Source organism: Mastigoproctus giganteus, chromosome 3 (assembly GCF_048544385.1).
Source record: "Mastigoproctus giganteus isolate SK-2022 chromosome 3, ASM4854438v1, whole genome shotgun sequence".
Taxonomy (NCBI): domain Eukaryota; kingdom Metazoa; phylum Arthropoda; class Arachnida; order Uropygi; family Thelyphonidae; genus Mastigoproctus; species Mastigoproctus giganteus.
The window spans coordinates 254,735,976-254,750,904 of NC_143577.1; the positions used below are offsets into that span (position 1 = coordinate 254,735,976).

At 38.4% G+C, this 14,929-nt stretch overlaps 1 protein-coding gene across 1 annotated transcript in view; it reads left to right on the top strand.

The window, feature by feature from the left end:
- The window catches only part of Sbds (SBDS ribosome maturation factor), a 54,760-nt gene that overhangs the window by 24,358 nt on the left and 15,473 nt on the right, over positions 1 to 14,929 (top strand). The window contains exons 3-4 of the mRNA XM_090371038.1: positions 1,370 to 1,570; positions 6,389 to 6,550. Of these exons, the coding sequence (XP_090227164.1) occupies positions 1,370 to 1,570; positions 6,389 to 6,550 (363 nt within the window). The remainder of the gene's footprint in view (positions 1 to 1,369; positions 1,571 to 6,388; positions 6,551 to 14,929) is intronic.

The following is a 14,929-nucleotide window of genomic DNA, read 5'->3' on the forward strand; positions in this document are numbered from 1 at the left end:
CCCTACCATGGAATATTATTCCCACATCTGGGGCGGTGCCCCCAAAACCTCTCTCAGGCTTCTAGATTCCATTCAGAAGAGGGCAGTTAGGGTAATTAATGACTCCTCTCTAACAGACTCTCCACTCGCTGTCTCATAGACTTACTGTTTATGCTGCATGCCTTTTCTACAGATACTTCCATGGGTACTGTTCTTCTGAATTGGCTTCTATAATTCCTGCTCTCTCTTTCAAAGCAGTCTGAACACATGCTGCCTCCATCCAACATCCATTTACTGTCCAACTTCAAACTCACAGAACCAACTTTTCATCTTCCTCGTTTATTCATTCAACTGCCGTTTTCTGGGACAACCTTCCTTCATATGTATTTCCCCGAAAGCTAGTCTACAGAAGTTAGTCTAATGTCAAAAAATATCTTCTTTTGTCATCTCAACCTCCAACCCAAGCACGGTGCTTAGTACTATAGATTCTAATACGTCTCGTGTTTGGGGTTTTCATAAAAAAAAACCCAAAAATTAAAGATAGAAATGAAAATAAAACTTTCTTCCATGTTATTTATCCATGCAAAGTATGATATAAGTAGGGATTACACCTTGCGTGTTAAACACTGCATTACATTGAAATTAGAGGAATTTATTGAAATATGATTGTGCACAAAGCTTGTTGAGATAATCTTGTCACCTCTATAGCTCACATGTTTGAGGGCACAACATTTTTAAAATAAAATCCAGTAAAGTAGAATAAAGAGGATAAATGTTATATTAAGCAGAATGTAGTATGTTATTATTTTATTATTATTATTAGTCATATGGTTCAAGGAAGCTTGAGGCTTATGCTGCACCAGCCAAAAAAAAAAAAAAAATTCCTGAGGAGAGAGAGAGCGAGCATCAAGAAAGAGAAGAATGATGATATCCAGCTCAGGACCCTGGGTTTGCCAAGCCAATACTCACCAGATGTGAGCCCCTGTGGGTAACCTACAAGAGAGGACTTTAGTATAATGAGTCAGGTTAATAATTTTATTTGAATTAGCAATAAGAAAATGTTATAGTAGTTAAACTAATAATCTACTCCCTTAAAGATTCCCCAGAGAGGGATTGAATATATTGGTGCTGTTTTAACATGCTAATTGTGCATGGACAGTCTTAAGCCATTGTAAATTTTAAGGTCAGTTAACTCAGCAAGTAGAATATGAATGAATGTTTGAAGTGCCTTGATTGAAAACAAATGTTCCAATTTGAAAAAATAATTTTTGAATTTGAAGCATTCTTACCCTAGAGAAGCATTAAGTCAAAGCAGACTGTCAGTAAAAAATTTCATAATTTCTACTAGATAACCTGATATGCTTATGTTAATGTAAGTTTTTCATAACAGATTCTAGCCAAAGGAGAACTGCAGGTATCTGAGAAAGAACGTCAAGCCCAACTAGAATCAACATTTCGTGATATTGCCACTGTGGTTGCAGATAAATGTGTCAATCCAGATACTAAGAGGCCTTATCCTGTCAGCATTATTGAGAAATCAATGAGGGAGGCCCATTTTTCTATTAAGCCAAATAGAAACACTAAACAACAGGTAATTTGTTAAGTAAAATAATATTTTGAAAATCCAAATGTTACTGATACTGGAATGAATTTTACCTTTTCGAATTTCCCATAGATCAATAGCTGTAGGCTATTTAAATTTTATTTTTTTTTTTTTTAGGAGCATTTTACATATGTGTAAAGTGCCTACGTGCCTTTACCATGTTTATTTGTTTGTCAGTCCATCCGCATGTAATAACTCTACTTCCAGTGAATGGATTTTCATCAGATTTTATATTTGGTTTCTTTTGTATTTCACATAAATTGGACCGGAAGAAATCTGGAAATTATTTATTTTATTATTTTTATTTTTCATATGGGCTATCTATACTGTATATTGTAGCTGAAGCACTGGATATTACATTTGTTGCTGTGTTTTGCATTTCATGTGCACCTGAAATTAGGTTGTGAGGTATTCGTTGAATAAAGAACAATTACTTTTATATATTATTAATATTAGCTAATAATAATAACTAATTATCTTGTTACAAATTAATTACTAATTAATTGGTAACAAGATAGTTGTTTACACTATAATTAGTTTATTTTTCACTTCTGACAAGTACAAGTTAGTGCAAATGCATCATATTAGTATGCAGCTAAACTCTGAATTAGCACAAATATGTAAAGGTGGCATCATATAAGTTATTTCATATTGTAAATACCTTCACAATGAGTTGCCATGATATTGCACTATTTTGAATAAGTAACGCTTCACCAAGGGAGAAGATTGTTATTCTCAGCGGGATACCACCACCCAGACGGCACCGTTTCAGGGCTGTTTGGCCCTTCTTCGGTGGGTGGGTAGGTACCCTAGTGATGCAGTGATGACAAAACAGTTATGAAGTATAACTCCATAATATGAGAGATGCCTGATGGTGTATAATATAAATTAAGACTGAAAAGTGTTAAGGGCTTTAGCCTCTCTAAATGATGCCGCCTTTGCATATTTGTGTTAATTCAGAGTTTAGCTGCGTATTAATATGATTCATTTGCACTAACTTGTACGTTGTCTAATTCTCTCGCAGCCTGAGGCTAAAGCCCTTAACACATTTCAGTCTTAATTTATATTATACACCATCAGGCATCTCTTATATTGTGGAGTTGTACTTCATAACTGTTTTGTCATCATTGCATCACTAGGGTACCTATAAACAAGGGCCAAATAACCCTGAAACGGTGCCGTCTGGGTGGTGGTATCCCGCTGAGAATAAGTAACAAGTCTTCTCCCTTGGTGAAGCGTTACTTATTCGAAGTAGTGCAATATCATGGCAACTCATTGTGAAGGTATTCACAATATGAGATATAACTTAAATGATGCCGCCTTTGCATATTTGTGCTAATTCAGAGTTTAACTGCATACTAATATGATGCATTTGCACTAACTTGTACGTTGTCTAATTCTCTTGTAGCCTGAGGCTAAAGCCCTTAACACATTTCAGTTTTCACTTCTGTTTATCTTAGGTAACTAAGATTAATTTAAAAAAATTCAATTAATGTAAAAAATCTAACCAACCTGATATGTAGCATGCTTACATACATTAACTAACTTGTTAGAATTTCTTCTGAATGGTAAGCTTAATACATAATGGCCAATTTTTATTATATTTTAATATTTAAAAAATATTATTTAAGTGATGGTTAATTTCTAGTAAAGGAGTAGTATATTAACACAACAATGTATGTATATTTGACCTACTTTATAATATACATTCTTCTACCACAGTCATGTGGCATATGTAGTTGCAAATAAACCATGTATCTGTGTAGTTATAGTCTTCTTCTTTGTCTTTTAAAAGGAAATAGAAATTTTAACAATTAAATTGAAGATTGAGGTTTCAAACAGACTTTCCAAGGGAGAAAACAGGTCTTCGTTAGCAAAATTTGAGGTGGGGAAAGGCTTAAGTTCTGCAAGTTGCAGTATCTGGAGACTAGGCACCTTGAGGTTTAAGGCCTTGAATGGTTTGAGCAGGCTCAATGCTGACAGGATACTTCCGCTTGCTCAGATTAAGAACCTGAGGGGGCATAGATTCAAATTGAGGAAAGACAGTTGTAGAATAGATGTGTGGAAGTTTGCCTTTAGCCAGCGGGTAGGTGATTGCTGGAACAGAGTTCTCCCGGACACTCAGAAAAATCTGAGTTTCCGGGAGAAAGACTGACTAACTCAGCCACATTGTGAAAAGTTCCCTGATAAAAATTCCTCTTGTCATTGATGGGACACAAACTCAGGTCTTTTACATCTGCGGTGGGGAGGATGGTGATTCTACTAACTGTGCTACTCACGAGGGCTAGGTATAATCAACAAACTAAATGCCGTTCAACTGTACTCTTGCTGAAACGAGTGAGCAATCTGGCAGCAAAGAAACAAAGTTCGAAAGTGGTGCAGCAAAAAATAAGAAATTATTTTTTGCTGCACCACTAATAAGAAATTATTTTACAACGCTAAAAAGAACCTCTTCTCTACTGACAGAGGAATGAGCTGTCCTGGAGCTTGTGTTCACCACTCTTAAAACGTAATATCTAATTACTCTTAAGTATTTCATAATTAAGCGAAAATTAACCTGGGATTATTGCTATCGAAATGAAAGGCATTTACCAATCCACTTGAATCATCACATTTCAGGCCTTGTGAATATTTACTCTTGTAAAAGAGGTCCCTTTCTTATTGCCAATTACTCCTGTTCACCTTTGTATAGGCAAACTTAGAGTAGCCATCAGACTTTAAACTCGTTTTACCTTGAATATTTCATTTATGTTATATTTTAATAATTAAGATCGTTTTAGTCAGAATTGAAGTCTTAGTCAGTAAAATAAGAAACCCGACAGTCCAGCCTCTTTTATGAATCATGTTAGTCGCTTAGTATACGCAAACGTATTTTTCATAATTTAAGATTTATGATCGTTAATGTTCATAAAAACATGTCTGAATAATTTCACAAAATTGCTTAATGAGATTGCTCTGGAATTTTAATCTGCATACTAAGAAACGTGCAGTGGAAAAATATGCAAGTTCCATTTGTTTTGTTACCTATGAATATACACTGATGAGCCAAACATTATTACCGCCTACCTAATATGATGTTGGTCCTCCACGTGCAGCCAAACCAGCTTGTACCCGGCGAGGCATGGATGCTACAAGATTTCTATATGTGTTTTGTGGTATTTGGTACCAACACGAACCAGCAGATCCTTTAATTCCTGTGAGGTCCGTGGTTGAGACATGGCAGATCAGAGTTGCTGTTCCAACACAAACCAGAGATGCTCAATGGGATTGATGTTTGCGGAATTTAGAGGCCAGGGCAATACCTGGAAGTCTTCCTCATGTTGCACGAACCAGTCTCGAACCATCCGGGTGGTGCGGCATGGCGCATTATCCTGCTGAAAGACGGCACCACCAGAGGGGAAGACTGTTGCCATGAAAGGGTGTACCTGGTCAGCAGTGATGTTTAGGTAGGTGGTAGATATCAGAGTGCATGGCACATGGATGGCTGAACCCAGGATATCTCAGCAGAACATTGCCCAAAGCATGACACCTGGGATGAAAACAAGCCGGTAGCGGCTTGTTTTCGTCCCAGGGTGCATCCAGGTGCCATCACTTCCCCAGGTAAACGACCCACACGTATCTGGCCATCCACAGTGCAACAGTAAACGTGATTCATCGGACCAGACGACCTTCCAGTTTCAATGCTTGTGTACCCATTGTAGGTGCTGTTGCCGGTGTACTGTGGTTAGCCTGGGCACTCTGAGCAGCCTGCTGCTGCTATGCAGCCCCATTTTCAGCAGGGTTCGATGTACTGTGTGTTGTGACACATTACTCCCGTCACCAGCATTCCAGTTACAAGAAAGTTGCACCACAGTTTCCCTTTTGTTGCCACGTACTATCCGGGAGAGCCTTCGCTCACCTCGAGCATCGATGAGCCGTGGTCGCCAACACCTTGCTGATGGTGCGTGGGTTTTCCCCTCTGACCACTTTCTGTAGGTACTAACCATGGCTGACCGTGAGCACCCTACCAACAGTGCTGTTTCGGTTATGCTCTGACCCAGTCATCTGGCCATTACCATTTGGCCTTTGTCAAACTTGCTTAAGTCTGCTGCCTTTCCCATCTGAAGAACAAGAGTAACACTCATTAAATAAGCTCAGTATCAGGTGTTTTTTTATACCATGTCCTGACCCATGCACGGGCTGTAGTTTCACCTGCAGTTGCTTCGATTTGCATAAAAACTTGCTGGTCATAATGTTTTGGCTCATCAGTGTATATATGTAAGTACAACTTAGTGTTTTTATTTCTAAACTTATTAAACCTTTTTTGTGGTCTCCAGAATAGTATTTTTGATAAGTTCAAAAATCTGAACAAATCAGAAGTTTGCACTCTTTCCCCCCGTTCCAAATTGTTCAGATTATTAATGCCGTACTGTATTAATATGACAAATGATGCAAGAAAGCAAGCTTATTATAGAGCATCAGCAAAAAAAAAAAAAAAAAAAAATGATGCTACCACTTCAAGTTCAGTTGGGAGATTAGCACCTATGTAAAAGACTTCTTTCTTTCCGGAGGCAAATATGATTATTTACTGTAATTTATAGATGAATTTTTAACTTTCTAGGCTCAAAACCTAGAAACTTTTCAGAACTTTACTTTGTGTGGTAATTGTTTTAAATTTAATGAAAATGTAATCTCTTAATAAATGTTATTAACATGAACAAAATTTCTCTGCAATCATAATTGAAATTATGAAGTATAATTTTTATCATTTATCACATTTCCCATAACTAAATAGTTTTTTTCCCCCTTTTTTATGTGAATGTCAAGGCTTTGGAAGTGATTAAAAAATTGCAACAAGTGATGAAGATTGAAAGATCACAGATGAAACTCCGTGTATTCATTCCAGGTGGTAAGAAATTTCTGAGTAGACTTAAAGAACTGGCTTCATCAGTAGAATCTGAAAGTTTAGAGGATGGTAATCTACATATGGTAAGAAATTAAAATCTATTAACACTACACATTTATTGATTTTTCTTTATTGATAATGAAAAGTATAACTATTCTAAAAGTGTTACTTTTAGAATGTTTTCACATAAAAGTAACATTACTGCATCAGAGTTATGTAGCACAAGACTGATTCTGAGATAATGTCACTATTTTTTAGGTGCCTTCACATACATATGCACCTGTTTTCATGAAATTTTATATGCGGTCTTTTAAAAATATTTATTAAGCCATTCCAAATTTCATTTAATTTGGACAATAGATATTGACAATTATTATTTCTTTTTTCCAACTTTTCTATGTAAAAAAGAAATTCATCAATCTATTCCAGGCAAAGGAAGATTATGAGAAATCCTTGGCAAAGAATGCAAAGAAAACAGAAAAGAGTTCTTTACCTATGTAAACTATAGAAAGAAAGGGATGAATCAGATTGGTCCACTGGATATTTATGATTTCAACACTTGAGGATCCTGCTCAGGTGGCTAACAAACTAAATGAGTATTTTGCGTCTACATTCACACATAAGGAGTTATTCAGGAAGGGGAATGCCAGAGGTGAAGTAAACTCTGGCAGTGAACTAGATGATTTTGTAATAACTGAGAGGAAAGTGGAGGAGAAATCGTTGAGGATAAACAAAAAAGGCACCTGGGGTGGATGGGATCTATCCAGTTATATTAAAGGAGGCAGCAAAGGAAGTAAGCAAACCCTTAGCCATAATTATGAGAGCTTTTTTGGACTCAGGGGAGGTACCCATAGACTGGAGATGAGCAAATGTGACCCCAATTCACAAAGAAGGATCAAAGGCTGAAACAAGTAATTATAGACCTGTGAGTTTAACTTCTGTTCCAGGAAAATTAATGGAGGCACTGGTTAAAGAAGCACTGCAGGATCATCTAGACAAGACTTCAGTTATAGCTCGGACACAGCATGGTTTTGTTAAGGGAAAGTCTTGCCTGACAAATTTGATTGGATACTATGATACAGTCACAAAAGAACTGGATGTAGGGAGTAACTTTGATATTATATATTTGGATCTTAGAAAGGCTTTTGATATTGTTGCACATGGAAGACTGCTGCACAAATTGGAGCAGTGTGACATTGGAGGCAAATTGCTGCTATGGATAAAGGGATGGTTGAGGGGGAGAAGACAGGAAGACAGAGTGGTAATCAATGGACACTGCTCATCGTGGACTAATGTTATTAGTGGAGTCCCTCAGGGTTCAGTGTTGGGTCCATTATTGTTTTCGGTATTTATAAATGATATTGATGATGGTATATCAAGCTTGTAGTCCAAGTATGCCTCTACTGTCCAAGTTTGCAGACAATACAAAGGTTGGCATGGTTGTTAAGGACACTACTGATGCTATGCTGCTGCAACACGGTCTGGAAAAGTTGAGCAGATGGGCTGAGAGGTGGCAAATGAAGTTTAACATTGACAAATGTAAAGTACTACATATGGGAAACAGTAACCCCAGAGCAACGTATCAACTCTGTTGTACTACACTGACAGTGGTAGAGAATGAAAAGGACCTGGGGGTAATTGTGCGGGCAGATATGAAGTTCTCTGAGCAGTGCAGACGGGCTGCAAGAGTAGCTCATGGAGTATTGTCAATGATATACAGGAATTTTTCCAGCAGGGATAAGGAGGTGATTATTCCCTTGTATAAGGCAATGGTCAGGCCACACCTTGAGTACTGTATACAGGTCTGGAGGCCTCATTTCAAGAAGGATGTAGAGCTGCTGGAACGAGTACAGAGAAGGGCAACAAGATTAGTGAATGGAACAAAGGGTTGCTGTTACGAAGAAAGGCTTAAGTTTTGCAAATTACAGTGTCTGGAGACTAGGCACCGGCGAGGTGATCTGATAGAGGTGTATAAAGCCTTGAATGGTTTTGAGCATGCTCAATGCCTATGGGATTCTCCCTCTTGCTCAGAATCACATGAGAGGGCATAAATTCAAATTGAAGAAAGACAGATGTATGATAGATGTGGGAAGTTTGCCTCTAGCCAGCAGGTAGTTGGTTGGTGGAACAGACTTCCATCCCTTGTTATGGAAGTTGGTAGCCTAAATAAATTTAAGGCTCAGCTGGACAGTTATTTCAAACGAATGGAGGGGTGAAATGGGATTTTTTTTTTTTTTTTTGGCTGATGCTGCATAAGCTTGCTTTCTTGCATCAATGCCTCTACTATTAGCATGATGCCTCTACTATTAGAGGCATCAATGCCTATGCTAATGCTAAATGTAGTTTTAATGCAGTATTGTTTAGATATTCTCTACGCACTTTATGTATTGCAAGACTTGTGAATGTGTATCACTTGTGAAGAGATATGTATATGAGAGAAAGAGAAGAAACTTAAAAAAAAAAAGTGTTTTGGAGGAGAGTAATAAATATACAATTGTACTTAAAGTGAATGGTTAAATTTATAGATGTAGAACTATAGAGTTTTGATTCATGTTTAGAGCTGTACACTCTCATTTACTAGTCATACTGAAAAGTCTTGTACTAAATAGAACTTGTCCACATGTTTAAAATTTTGGTAAATTATGCAGTTTTTTATGATCCTATAGTGGTATAGATCAAGATAGTGAACTTGATCTTATTTTTGCATCATTTATATAATTGTTATAATATTTGAATACTGTGGTGTAGTTATTTTTTAACTTATGTAATAATAATTAGGTTAGTTCTCATTATCCATTGTTTCTCTCTATTGTTGTAAGAGGTCATACCATAAATAATGTAGTTTTTTTGCATTGCCAGACTTATCTTATCATGTTACATGGAATATTTCTGTGCCAGTTTGTGTGGACATTAGTCATCAGTCTATAATGGTAATAGCATTCACCATTCAATGCAAGGAGCCGACCGGGCTAACCGGGTGGGTAAAGTGCCTGCCTGGCAACCTAAAGGTTGCGGGTTCGATTCCCGTCTCGGGCTTGGATCAAAGTACTGCAAAAACCTTGGGAGGTGCATTTTGGCCACAGAAGCCTATGCGCCAACAACTACAAAAAAAAAAAAAAAAAAATGCAAAGAAATCTTTCACTATATGGTGAATACTTGACTTTTGCTGAACTAGCAAAAAAAAAAAAAAAACACCACCAAGTAGATAAGAAAATACAAATTATATGCTTTCCTCCCCACACAAGTAACTATCCAGTTCAGTTGACTTTTGAATTTATTCAACCGTCAGCCTCAACTACGTGGGAGGCCAACTTGTTCTGCAATCGATTACTTGCTGGCTAAAAGAAAACTTCCTACAATATAATCTAAATCTTATTAATTTGAATTTATTGCTCCTAGTTGTGGAATTCTTTATAATAGTGAAAATTCCACTTTTTAATTTTACCAAACCCTCTCAGAGCCTTATAAACCTCAATCAGGTCATCTCTGTGGTGCCAGGTTGCCAAGCTCTGTAGCTAATCAGTCTTTAGCATTAGCATTAGCATTAGTAGAGGCATTTGATGCAAGAAAGCAAGCTTATGCAGCATCAGCCAAAAAAAAAAAAAAAAAAAAACATAACATCAATAAATAAAAATAACCACTTCCACTTCACCCCTCTGTTCGTTCGAAATACCTGTCCAGCTGAGCCTTAAACTTATTTAGGCTATCAACTTCCACGACAAGGGATGGAAGTCTGTTCCACCCACCAACCACCCGCTGGCTAAAGGCAAATTTCCGCACATCTATCCTACATCTGTCTTTCCTCAATTTGAATTTATGCCCCCTCAGGTGATTTTTCTGAGCTAGAGGAAGAATCCCATCAGCATTGAGCATGCTCAAACCATTCAAGGCTTTGTACACCTCTATCAGATCACCCCGCTGGTGCCTAGTTTCCAGACACTGTAATTTGCAAAACTTAAGCCTTTCTTCGTAAGAGAACCCCTTTGTCCCATTCACCAATCTAGTTGCCCTTCTCTGTACTCTTTCCAGCAGCTCTACATCCTTCCTGAAATGAGGCCTCCAGGCCTGTATACAGTACTCTAGGTGTGGCCTGACCATTGCCTTATACAAGGGAATAATCACCTCCTTATCCCTGCTAGAAAAATTCCTATATATCATTGACAATACACCATGAGCTACTCTTGCAGCTCGTCTGCACTGCTCAGAGAACTTCATATCTGCCTGCACCACCACCCCCAGGTCCCTTTCATTCTCTACCACTGTCAGTGTAGTACCACAGAGTTGATACGCTGCTCTGGGGTTGCTGTTTCCCATATGTAGTACTTTACATTTGTCAATGTTAAACTTCATTTGCCACCTCGAAGCCCATCTGCTCAACCTTTCCAAATCCTGTTGCAGCAGCATAGTGTCAGTAGTGTCCTTGACAACCCTGCCAACCTTCGTATCGTCTGCAAACTTGGACATTAAGCCTGATATACCATCATCAATATCATTTATAAATACAGAAAACAATAAAGGCCCCAATACTGAACCCTGAGGGACTCCACTAATAACATTAGTCCACGATGAGCAGTGTCCATTGATTACCACTCTCTGTCTTCTCCCCCTCAACCACCCCTTTATCCATAGCAGCAACTTGCCTCCAATGCCACACTGCTCCAATTTGTGCAGCAGTCTTCCATGTGCAACAGTATCAAAAGCCTTTCTAAGATCCAAGTATATAATATCAAAGTTATTCCCTGCATCCAGTTCTTTTGTGACTGCATCATAGTATCCAATCAAATTGGTCAGGCAAGACTTCCCCTTAACAAAACCATGCTGTGTCCTAGCTATAACTGAAGTCTTGTCTAGATGATTCTGCAGTGCTTCTTTCACCAGTGCCTCCATTAATTTTCCGGGAACAGAAGTTAAACTCACAGGTCTATAATTACTTGTGTCAGCCTTTGATCCCCCTTTGTGAATTGGGGTCACATTTGCACATCTCCAGTCAATGGGTACCTCCCCTGAGTCCAAGGAAGCTCTCATAATTATGGCTAAGGGTTTGCTTACCTCCTTTGCTGCCTCCTTTAATATAACTGGATAGATCCCATCCACCCCAGGTGCCTTTCTTGTGTTTATCTTCAACAATTTCTCCTCCACTTTGCTCTCAGTTATTACAAGATTCTCTAGCTTACTGCTAGAATTGAATACACCTCTGGCATTCCCCTCGCTGAATAACTCCTCATGTGTGAATGTCGATGCAAAATATTCATTTAGTTTGTTAGCTACCCGAGCAGGGTCATCAACAGTTGACCCATCGATCTCAAGTGGACCAATCTGATTCATCCCCTTCCTTCTAGAGTTTACATAAGTAAAGAACTCTTTGCTGTTTTTCTTCGCATCCCTTGCCAAGGATCTCTCGTAATCTGCCTTCGCCTGCCTAACCTCCTTTGTAACGTGGTTACAGATCAACTTGTATCTATCATAGGCGTCCGTGTCACGTGTTAATTTGTATGTATCCCATGCATTTTTCTTCTCTGCCATATGCCTCATTAGTTCATCTGACAACCATTTAGGCCTAAACCTTGAACAATATTTCTTAGTTGGTATGTAAAGCCTAGTAGCTTCCACGATAAGTTCTTTGAATGCTTCCCATTTTGAATTTGCTGTTGGCAATATCATCAGTTGATCCCACTGTATAGAATTTAAATACTGTCTCAGTCCATTGTAGTCGCCTTTACGAAAGCAATACCCCTTCCCTTTACCCCTAATGGTAGTTACCTCTTTGAGTAACTCCCACTTCAGCACACTGTGATCACTGCCACCAAGTGGTTCATTTATCTGCAGATTCTTAATGCATGAAGAATCACTACTGATAATCAAATCAAGAGTATTACTCCCTCTAGTTGCCTCCCGAACATGCTGATGTAGAAAACAATCATCCAATAAATCCACAAAAGCCTTGCTACTCTGTGAGTGACCAGCCCCCGAATTCCAGTCAATATCTGGGAAATTAAAATCCCCCATTATAAGACTCTCTGATTTACTGGCCCACTCTATTTCTCCGAACAGTTTCTTATTATACTCATCAGAGTCATTAGGCCTATAGCACACTCCTACTCTCAATTTTGATCTCCCAATGCTTATGTCACACCAAACTGACTCGACACTGCACTGTCCAGCGATGTCGACTGGCTTCACTTCCTTGGATTTTATGTGTTTTTTAACTAATAGCATAACCCCTCCTCCCTTCCTATCCTGTCTATCCTTTCTGTAGACATTGTACTCCCCAAATTCCAGTTCTGCATTTCTTATATCTGTGTGACACCACGTCTCTGAAATCCCCACAATATCTGCCTTTGATGTTTTGAGCAATACCTCAAATTCATCAAATTTATTTACTAAACTCCTAGCATTGGTGTACACACAAGTATACATGCACCTGTTCTTTTTCTTAGCTACCCTAACACAACCCATGTGTTTACTTGTACCCCAATGATTCCCAGCAGTCTCTGAAAGATCCTGCATCTTATTTTCCAGGCTGCGGCTCATTCCAATAGAAGCAGTGCAAGAATCACTTTCACCTCTGCCAGTGGCTACTGTTAATCTATTAGTCCTTGTATCCCCCCAATCTAGCAGTTTTCCGACCCACCTAACATTGCCTCGATAGCATCAGCAAACATTCTTGCACCCTTTCTATTTAAGTGTATCCCATCCCTGTAGAAGCAGTCTCTCCTGTTAACAAGTACAGACCAGGCTGAAAAAAATTCTACCCCTTGAGCCCTGCACAATCTTTCCAGGGCCGAATTGATTGACAGGGCTCTCATCATATACTCCCTCCTATCGTGTCTGGGCAGAATTGCAGACACTTTCAATTTCAACCCTAATTCACGGCTTTTTTTCATCAGTGACCTGTACTTGTCAAGTAATTCCGCCGGTCTCCTACTCTTAATGTCATTAGTGCCAACGTGTACAACTATATCACCTTTTGTGCCCTTAAAAGATGATATCCGCTCTACAACGTCATCAACTTTTGCCCCTGGCAGACATACCCTGGTCCTATTCCACCTATCCTTTTTACAAAGCATGTTTCCCGTTTCCCTGACAATAGAGTCACCAACAACTACTAGTTCCTTTGGGACCAGCGCATTCTGCCTTGGGGGTTGCCGCTGTGTTCCGCGATGACCAAGTGCAAGCTCTGGCATTGGTGTGGGCAGCTGAGAGCTTGATGGGCCCCTCACTTGTAATCCTTCGAGGGCATCCACCCTATCCTTCAGTCTTTCCTCATACAACCTTCTTTTTGCCTATCTCCCCATTCGATTCATAACTTTTGACATTCAATCATATCATTTTACCCTTTTAAGAAGCTCAGTGTCTTTTTTCAGATGAGACATTTAGTGCATACTTATGCTAAATGTACTTGAATGCAGTATTCCAAATGTGGTCTTACAGTTGCCTTATACAGTAAGTCTGATCTAAGTTTAAAAGTTAATAGTGCTCTCTTGTTTTCATTTCATTCAGGTGAATTTTCAGATTTTGCTGATGCCTTAATAATAGCCAAACTTGAAGATTCTGCTGTAATGGTTGAAAAACGTTCTGAGAAATTCATTTGATCCATTCCACCATTTCATAATTTTTAATTGCTAGGAAAAGCATTCAAACTTAAAGTAGGTCCATACATGTTATCACCAGAAAATTTTAAAGACATATATAAATATATGTCCCTTTTTTACATATTCCTTTTCATAATATGATGGATTAAATTTACAGTCTGCTGTTTTTACCTATGCCTTTTTATAATACAGTGGATTCCGGTTATTTGGGCCACCGGTTAATCGGGGCAGCCGTTTATTTGGGGCAAATCTTAAAAAACAGAAACCAGTCGAGAAAATAGCCAGGGTTTACTTCGCTTAATTAGGACAGCATGCCGTTTAATTGGGGCAGGAGACCGCAGCACTGGAGATTACCCTACAATTGTCTCCGACGGTACCATGTGGTTTGGTCGAAATTCTGGAGGTCACAACCATAAAACAATAAAAACAATTAGCAGTCACCTGTTTATTGGGCTTTTCTGGTAGTGAAATCTATCATAAACGGACAGTAAACTTGATCTTACTGAATTTGCGATAATACCGACAGCTGGAATTCTGTGGGTTATTACGGTGAAATGTGTTTACACTTCAATGAAATCTTCAATCATATAAAAAAATTAATTTTCAGATCTTCTCTTCATTCCTATTTTTAAAGCTTTGTAACTCGTTACTCGGTCCTCACTTGTGCGTATCGTGTTACTTGCAATTTGTGTGTGTGCCGTGTTCTTTGTTATTGATTGCTTATCTTTTTACTGTTTTAAATTTTAACCCCCACCCACAAATGTCAGTGAACAGAAATGTCAACTAGTTCTTATGTATATATTACAGTACGTATTAATTATTCCGATTATCATGTATATTCTTCCGATTTTCACATATTTTTTAATTGGT